The 19,921-nt window shown below is 34.2% G+C and overlaps 1 protein-coding gene across 1 annotated transcript; it reads left to right on the top strand.

Moving 5' to 3' along the window:
• Positions 1-14,852: 14,852 nt before the first annotated feature.
• On the top strand, positions 14,853-17,586 carry LOC141667348 (putative WRKY transcription factor 21). The gene is made up of 4 exons (XM_074473789.1): positions 14,853-15,187; positions 15,521-16,294; positions 16,376-16,501; positions 17,054-17,586. The coding sequence occupies exons 2-4, from the start codon at positions 15,531-15,533 to the stop codon at positions 17,196-17,198; spliced, it is 1,035 nt and encodes a 344-aa protein (XP_074329890.1). The 5' UTR covers positions 14,853-15,187; positions 15,521-15,530; the 3' UTR covers positions 17,199-17,586.
• The last annotated feature ends 2,335 nt before the right edge of the window (positions 17,587-19,921 follow it).

The raw sequence follows: 19,921 nt of genomic DNA, 5'->3' as shown, positions 1-19,921 counted from the left end.
CAGCGGATTTAGCATCAGAGTTTATGTTAACAATTTTCTTATCAGAATTTACACTATCAGACTTTGAATCAGAACTTACACTAGAAGGAACAATGGTAACTTTCTTTAAAGAAGGTTTTATTTGATAATAATCATTGTACAAACTATGATATTCCTTACAAGTATAAATGGAATGCCATAAACTACCACAATGAAAACAAGGATTTTGTGGCTTATATCTAACAAACTGACTCTTAACTCCTGACTTTGAAGGTAAGGAGTTTATGTTCTTATTCTTCCTGCAAAAAGAAGCCAGATGGTTAGAACTTAAAGTTATGACATGTTTTCCTAGGAGCTTCAGGAACAGGCTTATAATCATTGCTTTTATTCACACCTTCCTTTCCATTCCTATTTTTCCTAGGTGATTTTACCTTGTTTGCATTCTTAACATCTTTCAGCTTATGCTTAAGCTGTTTCTTAGTCATTAAGCCTACGTTTACTTCAGTTGTCTTTTCCTGTTTTAGTTTTTCAGAAGTTAATTCCTTTTTAACTTCTGATTTCTCATTATCAGACTTTACAGCTACAAACTTAACATGTTTTAACTTTGGCTTTTGTTTAACAACTACAGGCTTAATATCTACAGTTCCTTTATCATTCGTATCCTCTCCATAACCTAAGCCCTCTTTCCAGTTTTCACTACTTAACAAATTCTGAGTTGTTCTGCCAGAGTTAGTCCAAGTCCTGATTATCTCTCTTTCCTTTTCTAACTCAGCTTTTAGAGATTCATTCATTTTAAGTACTTCATCCCTAACATAGAAAGCATCATCTCTATCATTCTGAGTTTGATGGAACATGACTAACTCTTTTTCTAAATAATCATTTCTCTTTTTGCAAGCAAGATTTTCAGAAGTTAATCTTTCACATGTTAAAGTTTGATCTTTATAACTAATGAACATGGTTTTAAGATATCTTCTCAACTCATTAATATCATCAGTATGAAAGGCATAAGTAGTTTCAGGTACCTTTAATTCAGCAGCTTCAGAACTGCTTTCAGCACTTGCCTTATCAGTATTTGCCATCAAGGCATAATTCTCCTCACTTTCAGAATCTGAGGTGTCTGTCCAGCTTTTCTTCTTTGTGACAAGAGCCTTGCCTTTGTCACTCTTCACTTTCTTGCAATCAGGAAATATGTGGCATTTCTCACCACAGTTGTAGCATTTGACATTTGTATAATCTCCTCTGTCAGACTTTCCTCCTCTTCCCTCATATTTTCTGAAATTCTTCTTATCAGAACTTGTGCCTTTCCTGGAAAACTTCTTTCCCTTCCTGAACTTCCTGTACGCAATCTTTGTGATTTCTTTCACCATAAGAGAACACAGCTTCATCATCTCTTCATCAGCATCCGTCTCAGGCAAGCTTTCAGATTCTGAGTCATCATCACTTTCAGAACTTGATGACTCAGTATCATACTTTGTGAAGAGAGCTTTACCCTTGTCTTTCCTTGAGGTAGCTGCCTTAGGGGATTCTTCTTCAGCCTTAAGAGCAACTGTCCTTGACTTTCCTCCTTTCCTCTTGCTTCTTTGTTCCATCTCAAGTTCATGAGTCTTGAGCATTCCATAAATTTCATCAAGAGTTGTTTCATCAAGATTATAGTTATCTCTTATTGTTGTTGCCTTCAAATCCCAGCATTCAGGAAGAGCTAACAGGAATTTAAGGTTTGAATCTTCAAGATCATACTCCTTATTAACCAGTGACAAATCATTCAAGAGTTTGACAAATCTATCATATAAATCAGTCAATGACTCATTAGCCTTTGATTCAAAGTGTTCATACTCTTGAGTGAGTATTGTCTTCCTGTTCTTCTTAATCGTATATGTTCCCTGACATCTTGTTTCCAAGGCATCCCATATCTCCTTTATAGTCTTGCAGTTTATTACCCTGTTTGACATTACATTATCAATAGCACTATGCAGTAAGTGTCGTACCTTAGCATCCTTAGCAATTGATGCAATATCTTCAGCAGTGTAATCACTCTTCTCTTTTGGTACAGACTTTGCTGCTTCACCTGTAACTGCAATAGCAAGCTTGGTTGGTTTGTGAGGTCCTTCCTTGATTCTATCAAGATATTCTGGATCTGTAGCTTCCAGAAACATGGTCATCCTCACCTTCCATATGGCATATTCAGATGGTCTCAATATGGGAACTCTAATAGTCTCATATCGACTTTGAATTTGTGTCTTTGGAGGTTCTTCAGCTTTGGTGGGCTTAGTTGGAGTTTCTGCTTCAGACATGATTGTGTTTGGATCTTAAACTGTTTGTGTGTTAACAGATAGGCTCTGATACCACTTGTTAGGTCATACACACACTGTAGAGGGGTGAATACAGTGTATAGCACAATCAAATCGAACTTTAATAACTTAAGTAACAGAAAACAAACTTTATTGAAATAATAAACTTTGTTACAGTATGGAACTGTTCTCTCTCAGTGATGAACAAATATCACGAGAGCTGCTAGGGTTACAAAATAATAATCTTCTCGATTGTGATAACACTTATAGTGTAAACCCTATGTCTGTGTTTATATACTACACAGTTACAAGATAATCGCTAATTGATATGGAATATAATTCTGCTTTCTAAAATATATCAATCAGATATCTTTTCTTCCAAGTATTCTATTCTTCATAGAATTCCATCTTCATGCATATCTCTTTTTATGTTTGTCTCGATCTTCTTTCCTTTAACCAGGTACCTTCCTTATCTGTACGTCCTTCAGTACTTAAGTTTTGATATCCATCTTCTGATGATTATCTCCTGATAATATAAGTACTGATATCCTTAAGTCCTGACTTCCAGTAACTACTGATTTATCCTGTTTAAGTAAGATCTGAAAACTAAACATAAATCACATTAGCCATGACATTATCAAATATATCTAACAAATAGCATGTCTTATTTTACACTGTGTAAACCACATTCAAGAAAAGCTTAAAATAGTAAAACACATTTCCCCCCTCTGTGTGTTATTCATTTCCTAACATATCTCAAAAATGAAAGTGTAAACAAATGAAAGAGACAAAGGGAGTTTATTTTAATTTATATATATAGTCTTTTTTTCAAGACAGAACCCTCTTATATAGAGAACCATAGAGAATCTTTGATTCTATTATAAAATTTCATCAAATTCATTGCCAATATAAAATAATAATAATATTTAAATATAATAAACCGTTTAACAATTAAAATTTGAAAAAAAAATAATTGATTTTAAATTTGATTCTACTGTGGTATAATTTTGGATAAATGTGCTTTTACTACAGAACCACTTTAAACTATTTCATCAAATTTCAATGATTTTTTAAATAAAAAAAATTGTGTAACTTCATTTTTAATTTGGTAATTAAAATTTATAACTATATATAATGAAAAATAAAACAAATTATGTATTTACATTTTTTAAATAATAGTTCTCTACTGACCTCTATCTAATGGAACCCTCCTATAATATCCTGTAATTTTTAGAATTAGATTAATAATTGAATAATAGAATAAAAGAATTAAAATTGGATTATGGATTTTGAATTATTGTTGTTTATGTGTTATGTGTATCTGATGTATCGAATAAGAATGTGAAAGTTTATCGAAAGTATTTGTTTCGTATATTATATCGTATTTTGTTATATGTGTATATATTACTTGGCCTACTAGTTAGATCGATTAGTTTCATACTGGGCTGTATAGCTCATTACTTACAAATTTCAGGTTTCGTCTAAGATTCGAGTTGGATAGTATTGGAGTTTCAAGGACCTTATGTTTGGAGTAGTTTGACTTTTGGACTTCCGTTAGCTGCGGTTTTGAAATAGTCATTATTGTGATAGATTTTTGATTAGTAAATTGTATTATATTTTAGTTTCGATTTTAGAATTAATAGTCCGAAAGTGCGGACTGTTAAAATTGGTATCAAGAGCAGCTGTCCTTCGGAGTGTATTATGTATGGGACTACTACATTCCCTATAATGCGATCCTGTAGACTATCACATAGGTCTTAGGAAATTATATTTGATTTAGATATTTGTTCGTGTGATTATTTGATATGCTTGACTTTGTGCTTTTCAATCATTTACTATAATTTTAGAATTTATTTTTTGTGTTTTAGAAAAGATGGACGGGGAGAATGGTAACAATCAGAACAACAACGAAAATCAGAACAATAATGGAAATCAGGGCAACAATGATGAAGGATAAAACGCCTTTGACCAGCTAGCTGAAACTTTAGTTGTACTTGTGCATCAGCAACCGAAGCCCAGCTTCGTCTCTTAGTTCAAGCGTTTGAGCCCGCCAACTTTTGATGAAGCAACTGATCCGGCAGTAGTCGATATGTGGATCCAAGAGATGGAAAAAAAATTCGGACTTCTTGGAAACAATGAGCAGCATAAGGTGACCTTAGCTGTGTACCAATTGCAAGGAAGCGCTTACGACTGGTGGCTCATGGAGAAGAGGAAGAATGAGACGGCAAATCTTGAAGAAAATCCTGAACCGTATACTTGGGCAAAGTTGAAGAATACTTTAGAGGACAAATACTTTCCTAGTACAATTTGTCTGCAGAAAGAGAGGGACTTTATTCGGCTTCAGCAAGGTGACAGAACTGTCAATCAATATGAAGCAGAATTTGCAAAGCTTGCGAAGTTCGCGTCGACCTTAGTGGCAGATGAGAGCAGTTGAGTAAGAAGATTGGAGGAGGGACTTCGAAGCGATATTAGGAACTGAAAGAGATATGTCCTAAGTCCAATCATGTATGAGGATTTAGGAATAACTTTTATGTAATTTGTTTTGATTTCACTGATATTAATAAAAGGTTTGTTTTGTTTTTATTGCGGGCTCTATCTATTTAAATATTTAAATAAGATATACCACAGTTTAGAGTAAAGCTTTTTATGGATTGTGATGAGATCATAATAATGAGACCTAAAAGATGATAACTCTAAACTTAAATAGTTCCTGGTCGTAGAATTACTAACTGGTAATTAATAATCCGCAAAGATCGGCACATACTATGCTTGCTTCATTATGAAGGATGTCTGTTCTCATAGACATTTGTGTGGTGACACTATAGCTAGTATGTAGGTGCTTATTATAGAATAAGTTCACTGAACATGACTCACACAGCTGAACAACTAATGGAGTTCACTCACGTGTCAGCAGTTGTTCACATAGTGATAGTTGTACAAGTATCCTTAGACTTGAGGTCATCATAGTCATCTTGTGTACACTGAACTATGCTTTGGTTTAGTTCTTAGTCTCAAGGGACAATTATAAGGGCTCTACTGGGTATAGGAATTTGTACACGAAGATAGTGTATGATCAATAAAGGATCTACCCCTTCCAGTGTAGGAAGAGAATGTTCAATGCTGATCCACTTATGTTAGTTCAGGAATCTCTGACCAGAGTGAATGAAATTAGAAAGGAGTTTCTAATTTACATTAAATAGAACTAAGCATAGTGAATGGGAAAGCAAGTGATTAAATAAGATAGGCTTGACACAAGTTCCATGCCTTGTATTTAATCGTGACATTGCAGGGTAGAAGGAATTAATTGTACGGTAACTACTCACTGAATAGGTTCTTGGTATTCTAAGCAGTGAATTCGTATTATCCGGATAGTCGCGATATGCTGAGAAGTATCCCTCACGATGTAGAATAAATATGATTAATTAATTAATCATATTTAATGAATTAGAGAATTTATATAAATAATGATAAAATAGTTTTATTATTATTTATTTCTACTACCGGCTTAATATTGAACCTACAGGGTCACACCATAAAAGAGAATGATTTAATGGTGGAGTAATTAATTAATAATGGCTGATAATTATTTATTTATGAAATAAATAATTAATTGGAAAATTTAATAATTGATTAAATGAGATTTAATTGATTATAAATTAATTAAGAAGAGGTTCTTAATATTATTAATTAAAAATTTAATTTTTGGAAATTAAATCAAGTGAGAGAATTATTTCTAAAGAGTTTAGAAAAAGGATTAATAATTAAAAGGTGTTTTAATTCTTAGTGAGAATAATAAAGGGTTAATAATAATAATATTTTATGAGAAAATTTTCAGCTGAAAATTTTGCCTATAAATATACTATTATAAACCCTATTTTTGCCTCAACCAAAAAGATTTACAAAACCCTAATTCTCTCCATCTCCTCCTCCTTCATTACATCGTTTTCTTGGTGGATACCGGTGGAGTACTTCACACTTGAGGAGCAGCTGCTAAGGATCTCCGTTCATCGTTTTTGGATCCCCATTAAAGATCTCCATCTTTCCATTAACGTAAAGCTTCTTAAGGTAAACATACTGAACTACGAATTAAATATTATTTTTCGCATGGATCCTGCAGAGGGTTTCGATTTTTTTTAAGATTTAAATTTACATTTTCGCGACGTTTATGTGCTAAAACCCTTCAATGGCATCAGATCTACTTGCGAAAAGTTTTTAATTGGTTTATGTGTTTAACTGTTTTCGATATATGAGCATGTACGTGATTCGCCATGATTTGATGTTATCTAATATGCTTATATATGTATGGTTTGAATATATGATATTCATGTGAGTTGTATAATCATAAGATGATTATGTAATCTGTATATATACTGATATATACATGATTTATGTTTGTTTTGATTATGAGAATCATATTAGACACGGATTCTGATTTGGCTGCTGCAGATTTGCTGAAATCTAGGTCTGGTGTTCGATTTACGCAAACGAATACCCTATTCCATAGGTAAACGAGCGTCTGAACAAAATTGATAGATAAAACTATCAACGACTCATCTGTAAGGCGTTTGACGTCTTTTACTGCCCGTAAACAGTGATTCTTGTTTTTCTGATTTGATTCTGATTATTCTGATTTTTGTCATATTTTCTTTTTATGATTAGATCACGGATAATATGATATGTTAAGATCAGATTATGTGTTTTAACATGCTTTTATGTGTTGTATGAGCATGGTGGATGGTTATGGCCTTTCGACCTTAGTGTAATGGTTTTGATTTTGGTTTTAAATATGACTTGCATGTCGTCAATCTTTGTAATCATAAATCTCGAATGTAACTCGAGTTATTCTTGTAAGTTCATTAGATTAGTTTTACTTTCAATCATGTAATGTAATTGAAGACTCAAGAAGGCTATCCAATGGAGGTGATACAAAGAAGAAGACGAGGCATACAAGAAGTCTAAACAAAGAAGAAGACTTATGTAATAAGTAGTTGTATTTATTTCCATCACCATATTAGATTGACCTTGATCTTTATCATGAGCTTGATAAAGATCACATAGGATGGGGCCATAACCAAACACATTTACTTTATTGCACTTTACATTTACTTGTTTATTTAATTTTATATATGAGATATATGCCTATGTTTACCATGCGATGATAGATTTAGGTGAACTTAAATCAATATAAGGCGTGCTCTAGAAAATCTAGAATATGAATCGTTTCTTGCCTTAACAATAAATATTCTGAATATGATCATGAGATTCTTGTGTTTATGAAACACGTAATTGAATATGAATTTATAATATTGAGAGAAAGGATGATTCTGTCAACAACAGATTTCTATCTGTAAGAAAGGGTTATTAAGTGACGCCTCTTGACAATGCTCCACCCGATCTGGGAATCATCTGATTATCGATTATTGATTTGAAATATTTAATTTAAAAGGAAGAATCTCTTTATAATATGATTATGATTGTAACATAATATAATCCCTCTAAAATTAAATAATATCAAGTAGTAATTGGCCAATGACACAACGGGCTTGTGTCGGTCATAACCTTCCAACATGGTAGAAAGTGGTTCTTATTTTTAAATCATTGTCGTTTCGTGCTACAGCCGAGGGCTTTGATTTCGAAATAAGAAATGCTTGTCTATTACATAGAGATGTGTACATTGAATTAAAATCTAAAGGTCGGTACGTGCTACAGTCGTGGGCCGTTGGAGACTGATTCAATTGTACGAAATGTTGGGTTAGACTTGACTAAGAATATTGAGTTTGTCGTGCCACAGCCGTGACTCAATTATTCAAGAGGCTAAACTTATATTAGGGAATAACATAAGATGTAATTGACAAGAGTTGTCTGCCTATTGAACATCACATGACGTTTCATGCCACAGCCGAGGTTGTGTGATGGAATGTAGGATCCCTATTCCCACTAGCATTATGAATGCTTAATTTTCACTTAGGGAGTTGAAAAAATTAGATAAACTAGTGGGAGAAATTTATGAATAAAGACCCGATTCATATAGTGTTTTGAAATGAAATTGAATATTTGCTAAGTGTTGTTATGTGTTTATCATTTACAGATTTACTATATTCGTCATGTCTTCTGCACTATCACTCTGGAGCATACTAGATGCTCACAAGTTGACTGGTCCTAATTTAGCTGTTTGTTTTCACTATAACAAGTTGGGGCACTGGAAGAGGAACTGCAAGGTTTACCTTGCAGAATTGAAGAAGAAGGGTAATGAGACTACCGCTTCTAATTCAGGCATGTTCATGATCGAAGTTAATATGTCACTAGGTCAAATTTCTACTTGGGTATTAGATACCGCCTCTGGTTCTCATATTTGCAATTCGTTGCAAGGACTAAAGGGAAGTAGGACTCTTGAAAAAGATGAGGTGATTCTACGTATGGGCAATGGAGCAAGGGTTGCGGCCATATCTGTAGGATCATTTAGTTCATATAAGCTTACGGACAAGACTATTATTTTGAATAATTGTTATTACGTTCCCTCTATTGTGAGGAATATTGTTTCTATTCCTATGTTGGATGTGGATGGTTTTTCATTTATTATTAAGAATAATGAATGTTCTATCCTTAGAGATAATGTTCTTTTTGGATGTGGCATTTTAAATAATGGTCTGTATGTATGTGACGTAGAGCATGATTTACTTCAGATTGAACAAACTAATAAAAGAAAACGAGATGATGAAAATCTGACCTATTTATGGCACTGTAGGCTAGGTCATATTAGTGAAAATAGACTGCGGGCATTGCATAAGGAAGGGTTACTTGACCCCTTTGATTTTGAATCATATCCTACATGCGAGTCTTGTCTATTGGGTAAAATGACCAAATCTCCATTTAGTGGACATGGAGTGAGGGCTGCAGATTTGCTAGGATTTTTGTACTTCATTACTTCCATAGATGATAGATCTAGATTCGGAGATGTGTATTTGATGAAACACAAGTCCGAAGCCTTTGAAAAGTTCAAAGAATATAAACATGAAGTGGAGAAACAAACCAAACATAGTATTATAACTCTTCGATCAGATCGAGGTGGTGAATACTTGAATGGAGAGTTTCTAAATTATCTCAAAAAAATGGTATAGTCTCCCAGTGGACTCCTCAATATACTCCACAGTTAAATGGGGTATCTGAAAGGAGAAATCGAACTTTGTTAGACATGGTTCGGTCCATGATGAGCTATGAGAATCTTCCAGTATTCCTATGGGGTTATGCATTGGAAACCTCAACATATTTACTGAATAAGGTGCCTTCCAAATCCGTTCCTCAAACACCATATGAGATATGGAAAGAAAGGAAACCGAGTCTTAAACACATTAAGATTTGGGGATGTCCAGCTTATGTCAAGAAAGTTGACCCAGATAAGCTAAAATCTCGATCCGTAAAATGTAATTTTGTGGGATATCCTAAAGAGACTTTGGGGTATTACTTTTACACCGATCATCGGGTGTTTTTCTCCAAATATGCTACCTTCTTGGAAAAGGAGTTTATCCTTGAAGGAAACAGTGGGAGCAAAATTGAAATTGATGAAGTTCAAGAAGCACAAACTACTACGGATCAAGTGGAAACACCTGTTCAGACTGAACAACCTTCTGTGGAACAGCCCATTCGTAGGACAGGGATAGTATCTCGCCAACCTGAGAGGTATTATGGCCTTGTCATTGAGAATGTCAATGAGTTGTCAATCATTGATGATGACTACCCTGTGACCTATAATGAGGCTATGAGTAGTGTTGACTCAGAGAAATGGCATAGTGCCATGAAATCCGAAATGGAATCTATGTATACCAACCAAGTATGGACTCTGGTTGAGGCGCCTGAAGGTGTTAAGCCTATTGGGTGCAAGTGGGTATACAAAAGAAAGATGGGAGCAGATGGCCAGGTGGAGACCTATAAGGCCAGGTTCGTGGCAAAAGGATTCAAACAAAGGCAAGGGATTGACTTTGAAGAAACTTTTTCGCCTGTAGCCCTGTTAAAATTAATTCGGATTTTGCTTGCGATTGCTGCTTACTACGACTATGAGATCTGGCAAATGGACGTGAAAACGGCCTTCCTCAATGGGGAACTTAAGGAGGAAGTGTATATGACACAGCCAGAGGGTTTTATTTCCAAGGGAAATGAACACCTAGTGTGTAAGCTGCTGCGAACCATATATGGTTTAAGGCAAGCTTCTCGTAGATGGAACATCCGTTTTGATGAAACAATCAAAGAGTTTGGTTTTATCAAAAACATAGATGAACCATGTGTCTACAAGAAGGTTAGTGGGAGCGCGGTAACATTTCTTGTATTGTATGTGGATGACATACTTCTTATAGGAAATGATATACCGATGCTACAATCAGTCAAAGTATGGATATCAAAGAACTTCACCATAAAGGACTTGGGAGAAGCATCCTACATTCTCGGTATGAAGATCTATAGAGATAGATCTAGAAGAATGATAGGTCTTACCCATGGTACATACATCCAGAAAGTGCTTAAAAGGTTTAGCATGGAAAACTCCAAAAGAGGTCTCATACCGATGAGCCATGGAGTGTCCCTTTCCGAAAAATGTCTCCTAAGACACCTGAGGAAAGAGAGTGTATGAGTAAGATTCCTTATGCTTCAGCAATAGGATCTATCATTTACGCGATGTTGTGTACAAGGCCTGATGTTGTTTATTCAATTAGTGTGACGAGCAGATATCAGTCCAATCCAGGTGAAGACTACTGGAAAGCAGTGAAAAACATCCTTAAGTACTTGCGAAGGACTCAGGACATTTTTCTTGTTTTTGGTGGTGAATCTGAGTTGAAAATAGAGGGTTATACTAACTCTAGTTTTCAATCAGAAAGTGATAGCAAATCCATGTCAGGGTACGTGTTTACTCTGAATGGTGGTGCAATTCAGATTGTTGAAAGAGGAGATGTTCACGTCGAGAGAGTTGACACACATAACAACGTAGCAGACCCACTCACAAAGCCACTTTCTCAGAGTCACTTTGATCGTCATAAAGACAAGATGTGTATTAGATACCAGAGTGATTGGCTTTAGTACAAGTGGGAGATTGAAAGAGATATGTCCTAAGTTCAATCATGTATGAGGATTTAGGAATAACTTTTATGTAATCTATTTTGATTTCATTGATATTAATAAAAGGTTTGTTTTGTTTTTATTGCGGGCTCTATCTATTTAAATGTTTAAATAAGATATATCACAGTTTAGAGTAAAGCTTTTTATGGATTGTGATGAGATCATAATAATGAGACCTAAAAGATGATAACTCTAAACTTAAATAGTTCATGGTCGTAGGATTACTAACTGGTAATTAATAATCCGCAAAGATCAGTACATACTATGCTTGCTTCATTATGAAGGATGTATGTTCTCATAGACATTTGTGTGGTGACACTATAGCTAGTATGTAGGTGCTTATTATAGAATAAGTTCACTGAACATGACTCACACAGCTCAACAACTGATGGAGTTCACTCACGTGTCAGCAGTTGTTCACATAGTGATAGTTGTACAAGTATCCTTAGACTTGAGGTCATCATAGTCATCTTGTGTACACTGAACTATGCTTTGGTTTAGTTCTTAGTCTCAAGGGACAATTATAAGGGCTCTACTGGGTATAGGAATTTGTACACGAAGATAGTGTATGATCAATAAAGGATCTACCCCTTCCAGTGTAGGAAGAGAATGTTCAGTGCTGATCCACTTATATTAGTTCAGGAATCTCTGGCCAGAGTGAATGAAATTAGAAAGGAGTTTCTAATTTACATTAAATAGAACTAAGCATAGTGAATGGGAAAGCAAGTGATTAAATAAGATAGGCTTGACACAAGTTCCATGCCTTGTATTTAATCGTGACATTGCAGGGTAGAAGGAATTAATTGTACGGTAACTACTCACTGAATAGGTTCTTGGTATTCTAAGTAGTGAATTCGTATTATCCGGATAGTCGCGATATGCTGAGAAGTATCCCTCACGATGTAGAATAAATATGATTAATTAATTAATCATATTTAATGAATTAGAGAATTTATATAAATAATGATAAAATAGTTTTATTATTATTTATTTCTACTACCGGCTTAATATTGAATCTACGGGGTTACACCATAAAAAAGAATGATTTAATGGTGGAGGAATTAATTAATAATGGTTGATAATTATTTATTTATGAAATAAATAATTAATTGGCAAATTTAATAATTGATTAAATGAGATTTAATTGATTATAAATTAATTAAGAAAAGGTTCTTAATATTATTAATTAAGAATTTAATTTTTGGAAATTAAATCAAGTGAGAGAATTATTTCTAAAGAGTTTATAAAAAGGATTAATAATTAAAAGGTGTTTTAATTATTAGTGAGAATAATAAAGGGTTAATAATAATAATATTTTATGGGAAAATTTTCAGCTAAAAATTTTGCCTATAAATATACTATTATAAACCCTATTTTTGCCTCAACCAAAAAGATTTACAAAAACCTAATTCTCTCCATCTCCTCCTCCTTCATTACATCGTTTTCTTGGTGGATACCGGTGGAGTGCTTCACACTTGAGGAGCAGCTACTAAGGATCTCCGTTCATCATTTTTGGATCGCCATTAAAGACCTCCATCTTTCCATTAACGTAAAGCTTCTTAAGGTAAACATACTGAACTACGAATTAAATATTATTTTTCGCATGGATCCTGTGGAGGGTTTCGTTTTTTTTTAAGATTTAAATTTACGTTTTCGCCGCGTTTATGTGCTAAAAACCCTTCAGGAACTTGGTGGCGTCTTTTGAACTTCAGACGTACGAGGCTGTACTCAATAAGGGGTTAGTGATCGAGAGAGGCTTGGCATAATCTGAAAAGGCGTCTGGAAACTGGAATAAGAGGCGGTTCACTCAAACTGGTGGATAATCTTTTCAAGGGGGACCACTCAAGAAGTCACACGTGTACGATAACATCGGAGGTCAAGGTGATCGAGAGAGGTGTACGAGGTGCGGGAAGAATCATCCGGACAAAATCTGCCGTTGGAATACAAGTGTTTGTTTTCACTGCGGAGAAGTAGGACACAAAATTTCGAATTGCCCGCACAACCCGCCACCGCCACCGCCACCAAGGAAGGAAGTAGATAACAAGATGGGTATATGACGTGTATTTCAGCTCTCGGGAAATGATAACTATCACAATTAAGGTATGATTCCTTTTCTTTTGGTGACTTATTTAATTTCATTTTTGTGAATTTGGTGACCAAATTCTATTAAGGAGGATATTATGTAATATCATGTAATTTTTAGAATTAGATTAATAATTGAATAATTGAATAAAAGGACTAAAATTGGATTATGGATTTTGAATTATTGTTGTTTATGTGCTATGTGTATCTGTTGTATCGAAAGAGAATATGAAAATTTATCGAAAGTGTTTATTTCGTATATTATACAGTATTTTGTTATATGTGTATATGTTACTTGACCTACTAGTTAGATTGATTAGTTTCTTGCTGAGTTGTATAGCTCATTACTTACAATTTCAAGTTTCGTCTAAGATTCGAGTTGGATAGTATTGCAGTTTCAAGGACCTTAAGTTTGGATTGTATTAGTCATCGTTGTGATAGATTTTCGATTACCAAATTGTATTGTATTTTAGTTTTGATTTTAGAATTAATAGTTCGAAAGTGCGGGTTGTTAAACCTCCTTGGATTGCCACCCTATATACATATATACACGTGTATAATTAAATATTATTATTAGGAAAATAATCTGATATACGTGTTACACAAGTATTCGAGAACCGCTTAAAAGTCAATTCAAAATTCTACCATTTTTCACAGGAAAAATATGCACATTATTGAATATATTTCTTAATATTTTTCTTCTAAAAATTACTGATTGTACCGATTAATCGATCTACGATGGTCTCTCTATTCGATTTAATAATCTGATTAATCACTGTATTTTTTTTAATTAATATATTTATTTTAATAAATTAAGTATTTTGTATTTTATTAAATATATTTGATTAAATTTTTAAATATTATTCCAATTAATTACTAATTATCTAATTAATTATTATAAATATATATATATTACCGTTAATACTGATTCCCGTCTTTTAAAACATTTCTTAATATATATATATATATATATATTACCATATATCCATCGGATTTTATACATAAAGAATGAGCTCCGATATTTTTAAAAACTGATCAATTCGGATAAGTACTTGTTCGATTGTACATATGCTGAAAACGAATATTTCAAAAATTGATTAATTACTTAAATTTTGAAAACGTTGTCGAGCAGATTCATTTTGGAGTATTACCTTCTTGGCTGGGACACTCCATTTTTCTCACTAATTTATTATTATTAGTGTAAAATAATACTGTAGAAGAAACCTGATCGAATTCTCCTCAATTGTCAAGTTAAAAATTGTAAAAAAAAAAAAGAAAAGGTAAGGGGGGAGGACACCAGTACAGAGATAAAACAACATGATTGGGAAGAGGAGAAAAAAGAATTAGAAATAAGGTTGAAAGTGGGCCCCATGCTTTGAAATCTGTGACAGAGATGGCAGTTTCTCCTCTGAACTTCTCTCTGCCTAGACCACCTTTGCTTTTTTGAGTTTTTAATGCTAATCACTTCCCTTTCTTCTCTTACTACTTCTACTTAAATTTACTTACAAATATAACATACTCAACTCTATTTATCTCTATAATATCTCGTTCTTCTCCCTTTATAAACCCCCCGTTTTCTACTCTCCCAAATTTTCAAGTAAATGGATTTTATTTATGTTTTTGCTGTGTGATTGACAACAAAGTCTTCTCATTCACACCTTTCAGTTTTCTTTCCCTCAACCCTTTGGAGATTGAAGATTCCAGGGCTTTACTGCACTTAAAGTTCTTGAAAAAAGGTCTCCTCTTTACTACTATTTCTTGCTCAATTTCCTTTGTTTTCATTTTTGGTTAATTTTTATGCTACCCAGTTGAATCTTTTTATCTGGGCTGTCTTTATTTTGCTGAATTTACTTGGTTTTTTAATCAAAATCTGTTCTTTGCAAGTTTTATATGTCAAGATGTGATTTTTACTACTTGGTTTTATGTTTTATTAGTTTATATGCTTATGTTTGGTTAATTGTATGCTGGAGAAATAGAATTTGAATAGGGGTTTGATTGTTTTTTGTTGTTTGTTTTGGTTTGGGCCTCTGGATTTATGTGAATTATAAGTTCTATAATTTTTGTTAAAGGGTGTCAAAAATGGAGATTGAAGAGGTTAACAAAACTGCAATAGAGAGTTGCCATAGAGTTCTGAGTCTCATTTCAAATCCTAAAGATCAGATTCAGTATAGGAACTTAGCTGTGGAGACTGGTGAAGCTGTGTCTAAGTTCAAGAAAGTTGTATCTATTCTTAATGCTAGTGTGGGGCATGCAAGGGTGAGAATAGCCAAGAACCTTCAAGTTCCTTTTCCCCAAAGCATACTGTTAGACAACCCAATTGCTAGAAATGATTATCAACCTAAGGCACTTCAGCTTCTTCCAGCTAATTCCCATGAGATCTCAATTCCTGATATGGGTTCTAATGTTAAAAGTAATTTTACTTTTGGAAGCTTACCGTTGGAATTGAGTTCGAATGGGAAAACCCCAGCACGAATTGTCCAACAAACACCACCTCCGTCAAACTATCAATTCCATTTACAACAACAGCAAAAATTTCAGTTTCAGCAGCAACACTTAAAGCAGCAATCTGAAATGATTTTCCGGAAAAGCAATAGCGCTAGTGGGATCAACCTGAATTTTGATAGTTCTACCTGCACACCTTCAATGTCATCTACTAGGTCTTTTATGTCTTCATTGAGCGTCGATGGGAGTGTGGCTAATTTGGACGGTAATGCATTTCGTTTAATTGGCGGAACTCGGTCTCTAGATCAGAGTTCATATCAGCATAAAAGGCGATGCTCTGCAAGGGAAGATGGTAGCGTGAAATGTGGAAGCAGTGGTAGATGTCACTGCTCAAAGAAGAGGTTTGTACTTGATTACACCTGCTTTCTCTTTGTTGTTTATAAGTTTTTTAATTGCAGCTGCTTAATCCTTTCTTTTTATAGGAAGCATAGAATAAAGAGATCAATCAAAGTTCCTGCTATCAGCAATAAGCTTGCAGACATCCCGGTTGATGAGTATTCATGGAGGAAGTATGGGCAAAAGCCAATTAAGGGTTCTCCTCATCCTAGGTACATCCTTGTTTTTGTAAAATCTTTTTAATGCCTCTGGTGCTGTTGGGGGGGGGGATTTTTCTGCCAATCACCAATCCCGGGGCCTTAAATATTGAATATTAAGTTAAATTTAATTTTGTCTTCTTCAGTTATTACTATTTGCAAAATTAGAATGTATTTGTGCATTGAGGTTTCTATTTAAGGGAACACATACTACAATCTTTCTAGTTTCTACTTGATATATCTTGCATTAGGAATTTAGAATGACACAAATAAATGACTACATGAATCTGTAGATATTGTGTTGTCATAGGTTGAACTGAAGTAAAGAAGCATAAAAAGGAAAGCTGAAAGTACGTCATAGTCTATAAATTCCAACTATTTTTGGTTATAAAGTCGTGTTTTCCTTTAGTGCCTGGTTTTAACAAAACAATACTTGTAGACGTCATGTTTTCCTTTGTTCCTTGTCGACGAGAATGTGTGCACTTAGGTTTATTACCATATTGGAATTTTTCCTATATTTTGAGCAACTAGTTTACCTAAAAACTGGCTTTTGATTGGCTTATGCAGAGGTTACTACAAATGTAGCAGCATAAGGGGCTGCCCTGCAAGAAAACATGTCGAGAGGTGCTTGGAAGAACCGTCAATGCTTATTGTCACTTATGAAGGTGAGCATAACCACCCAAGAATACCAGTCCCAGCAACGACCACATGAAAAGCTCGATAGATGGCTCATACAAGTGCTGCAATTACGGATGGGGCATATGATATAACTAAAGGTTTCTTAAAATTTCTTTAAAACAAATTAAAATGTTGGGGAGGTATAGAGGAATACCAAGGGCTAGGAACTTGTTGGGAATCAGCAGTTCATCATAAGAACAATTTGGGTCCAAAATGACTGTCAGTTTTTTCTTTTTTGCTTCTTTTCATGGGTTTAGCTGCAGTTGAAGAATTTTGTTGGAACAGGTCTTTAAGATTAACTTGGCTGTATCTTGTAATTTTATATTCCAGCAGTAGCTCTAGTTGTGGAACCTTAGAAATTGTTTGCTTCTATTTAGAGATTATGGTTAAATCATTATGCTGCACATGCTTTTAAGATGTTTTACGGTGTACATTTTTTTATAGGTGTTATTTGGTGTGCATACTTTTACTTGTAGTCTTTTTCCTGTGAATACTTCAAGACCTACAACTTCAACTACACAGGAGGAAAATTATACATTATGTTAGGTTTGCTTCTAGTTAAATTTGGACTTTCTCCAGAGAACTGTAGAACCATGATTTGATTTTCAGATTTTTGATTTTAGAAACTTCCAATATATGTCTGGCATGTCACTTGGTAGTGGAACAAAAAATTAGCATAATGAGGCAGTGTTGAATATATTCTCCAAAATTTAGAATATTGCTATAGTCAGTTGATACATTATTACACTACTAGATCCACTAGCAGTAGTTCTGTGGTACTAGATCATCATATCTTCATGCTTCACTCATTCTAGCGTTCATTTTATTCTGTAACTGGATCTTACAAGTGTTATATGTTACTCTACCCTATTTCTTTTCACTATGTGGATTGTTTCCACATAATGGCTGCTATTTTGCACATTAGGATTTAATTGATGTTGTTCTCAATATAGTATATTTTGAAACTAATCAATATGGTTATGGAATGCCCATGAGGATATGGTTGCTTGAACTCAACAACTTGTCTATCATCAATCATGCAAGGCTTGGCTTGTTTTCTACACAATATGTGTGTATAATTTCACTCTTAATTTTTGATATAAATAATGTTGGGTTTCCGCTTAATTATCCCTAGTTTTTTTTACGAAGAAAAAATTCTGGGTACATTCTACCTTGCTGTGACCCTACTTGTACTGGTTTGGATTTGTTGGGTTCACTTTAGTTGAGAATATTTGTGGCCAGACTGGTTGGACAATAAATGCTACTGCTACTCGTTGTTTATTTTGTGGAGCCAGTCCCCAACAACACAGGACCAAGTCTTGGCTTGGGGCTTCATAAGCAACAACAATAATGCCAATCAATGTGCTTGACTTGCCAAGTGAAAGTGACATTCATTCCAGCTTATAAATTTCTTTTAATAAGCCAAGTTGTCATAAATTAATTTAAAAAAAAACAGATAGTTTAGTTAATGGTAATTTAGTGCAGAATTACCTAAAAAGTTGGTTAAGTGGATGATGAATGTGCAGAGGTAAATCTACTGGAGTTGCTATTAGCCTGCTACTAGAGAAAAAAAACAAGAGTTGATGAAAATCTGATTGAGTGCTGCGACCTGGCTGGGTACTTCACTCTCTATGCTTTTCTGGAGGCAATTAACCTATGATTTTACAAGACTACTGCTACTACTTTCCACACCTTTCCTGTTCAAATCATTACATACTGACCCTGAAACTGCATGTATTCAGTTCTTAACATGCGTGTTTATGTAATGTGGTTGGACTAATAATAGGGTCCCTATTATGTCTGATTCAGGAGTATCCGTGGATTCGGTTAATATCAATTCTTAGGATATAATGTATGTAACCTATATTATTGCGGATTCGTTTTAAAAGATACTACGATTTTGATAGACAAATTGTATTCCGACAATATATGAAGTACTTTGTTAGTCTGATTTTTGTCCATTTTTTCTTATCAATTAGAATAGACTCCATAAAATTAAATCTTAGTTGAACATGACTCATAAGCCAATTCACTAATTCAACCATCTATTTCCCGAAATAATCCAGGACATCGAAGACCCAGGTAATTTGATGAAGGGAAATGAAAAAGAACTGGCCAACAAAATTATTGAGAGTAGAAAACCAAAGGCGGCATTATCCTTGCACCACATATCTATATCTCAATTTACACAGAGTTCACATAGCCACTAGATTGCAGAGACATGCTTTTACATGGATAAATGAAGTCTCTTGGACTGGAGAATTTAATTCAATTGTCATGATTGAATATACGTCATTACTATTATGTTGAGACTCTAAAAATTTATTCATCTAATGAAGTTATTCGTTTATTAAACATTCATTTATGGAGTTTATATTGTGTCTGTATTGCGGATTATAGAACTACAATTATTATAGAAAATGTACCAGGTTAGTAGGTTACTATCTTAGCTTGTTGCCATTAATGCTATCGGGCAATGGCCGTAAAAAATCAGTGTTCTAAAAATCGCTGAGTCGGCCGAATACTCGGTCCAAGTACTCGTTTCAAACCTCTTATCCGATCCGATTTCCGAGTAATCGGGTTCAAAACCAGTTTTATTAAGAATCGGTCGGAATTCGGTTTTGACTCTGAGTACTCGAGGTCAAACCCGAGTTTAGGTTATTTTTTTCCTAATAATTTGAACAAAGGAAAAGTAAATAATTGATGATCTTTTGTGCAGGTTGATAGAGGCAAAGGTGAAGTTCATGGAACTGCAAA

This window comes from Apium graveolens, chromosome 6 (assembly GCF_009905375.1).
Source record: "Apium graveolens cultivar Ventura chromosome 6, ASM990537v1, whole genome shotgun sequence".
NCBI lineage: Eukaryota > Viridiplantae > Streptophyta > Magnoliopsida > Apiales > Apiaceae > Apium > Apium graveolens.
Note: the sequence above shows the minus strand (reverse complement) of the source record. Positions and strands in the feature narration are given on the sequence as shown.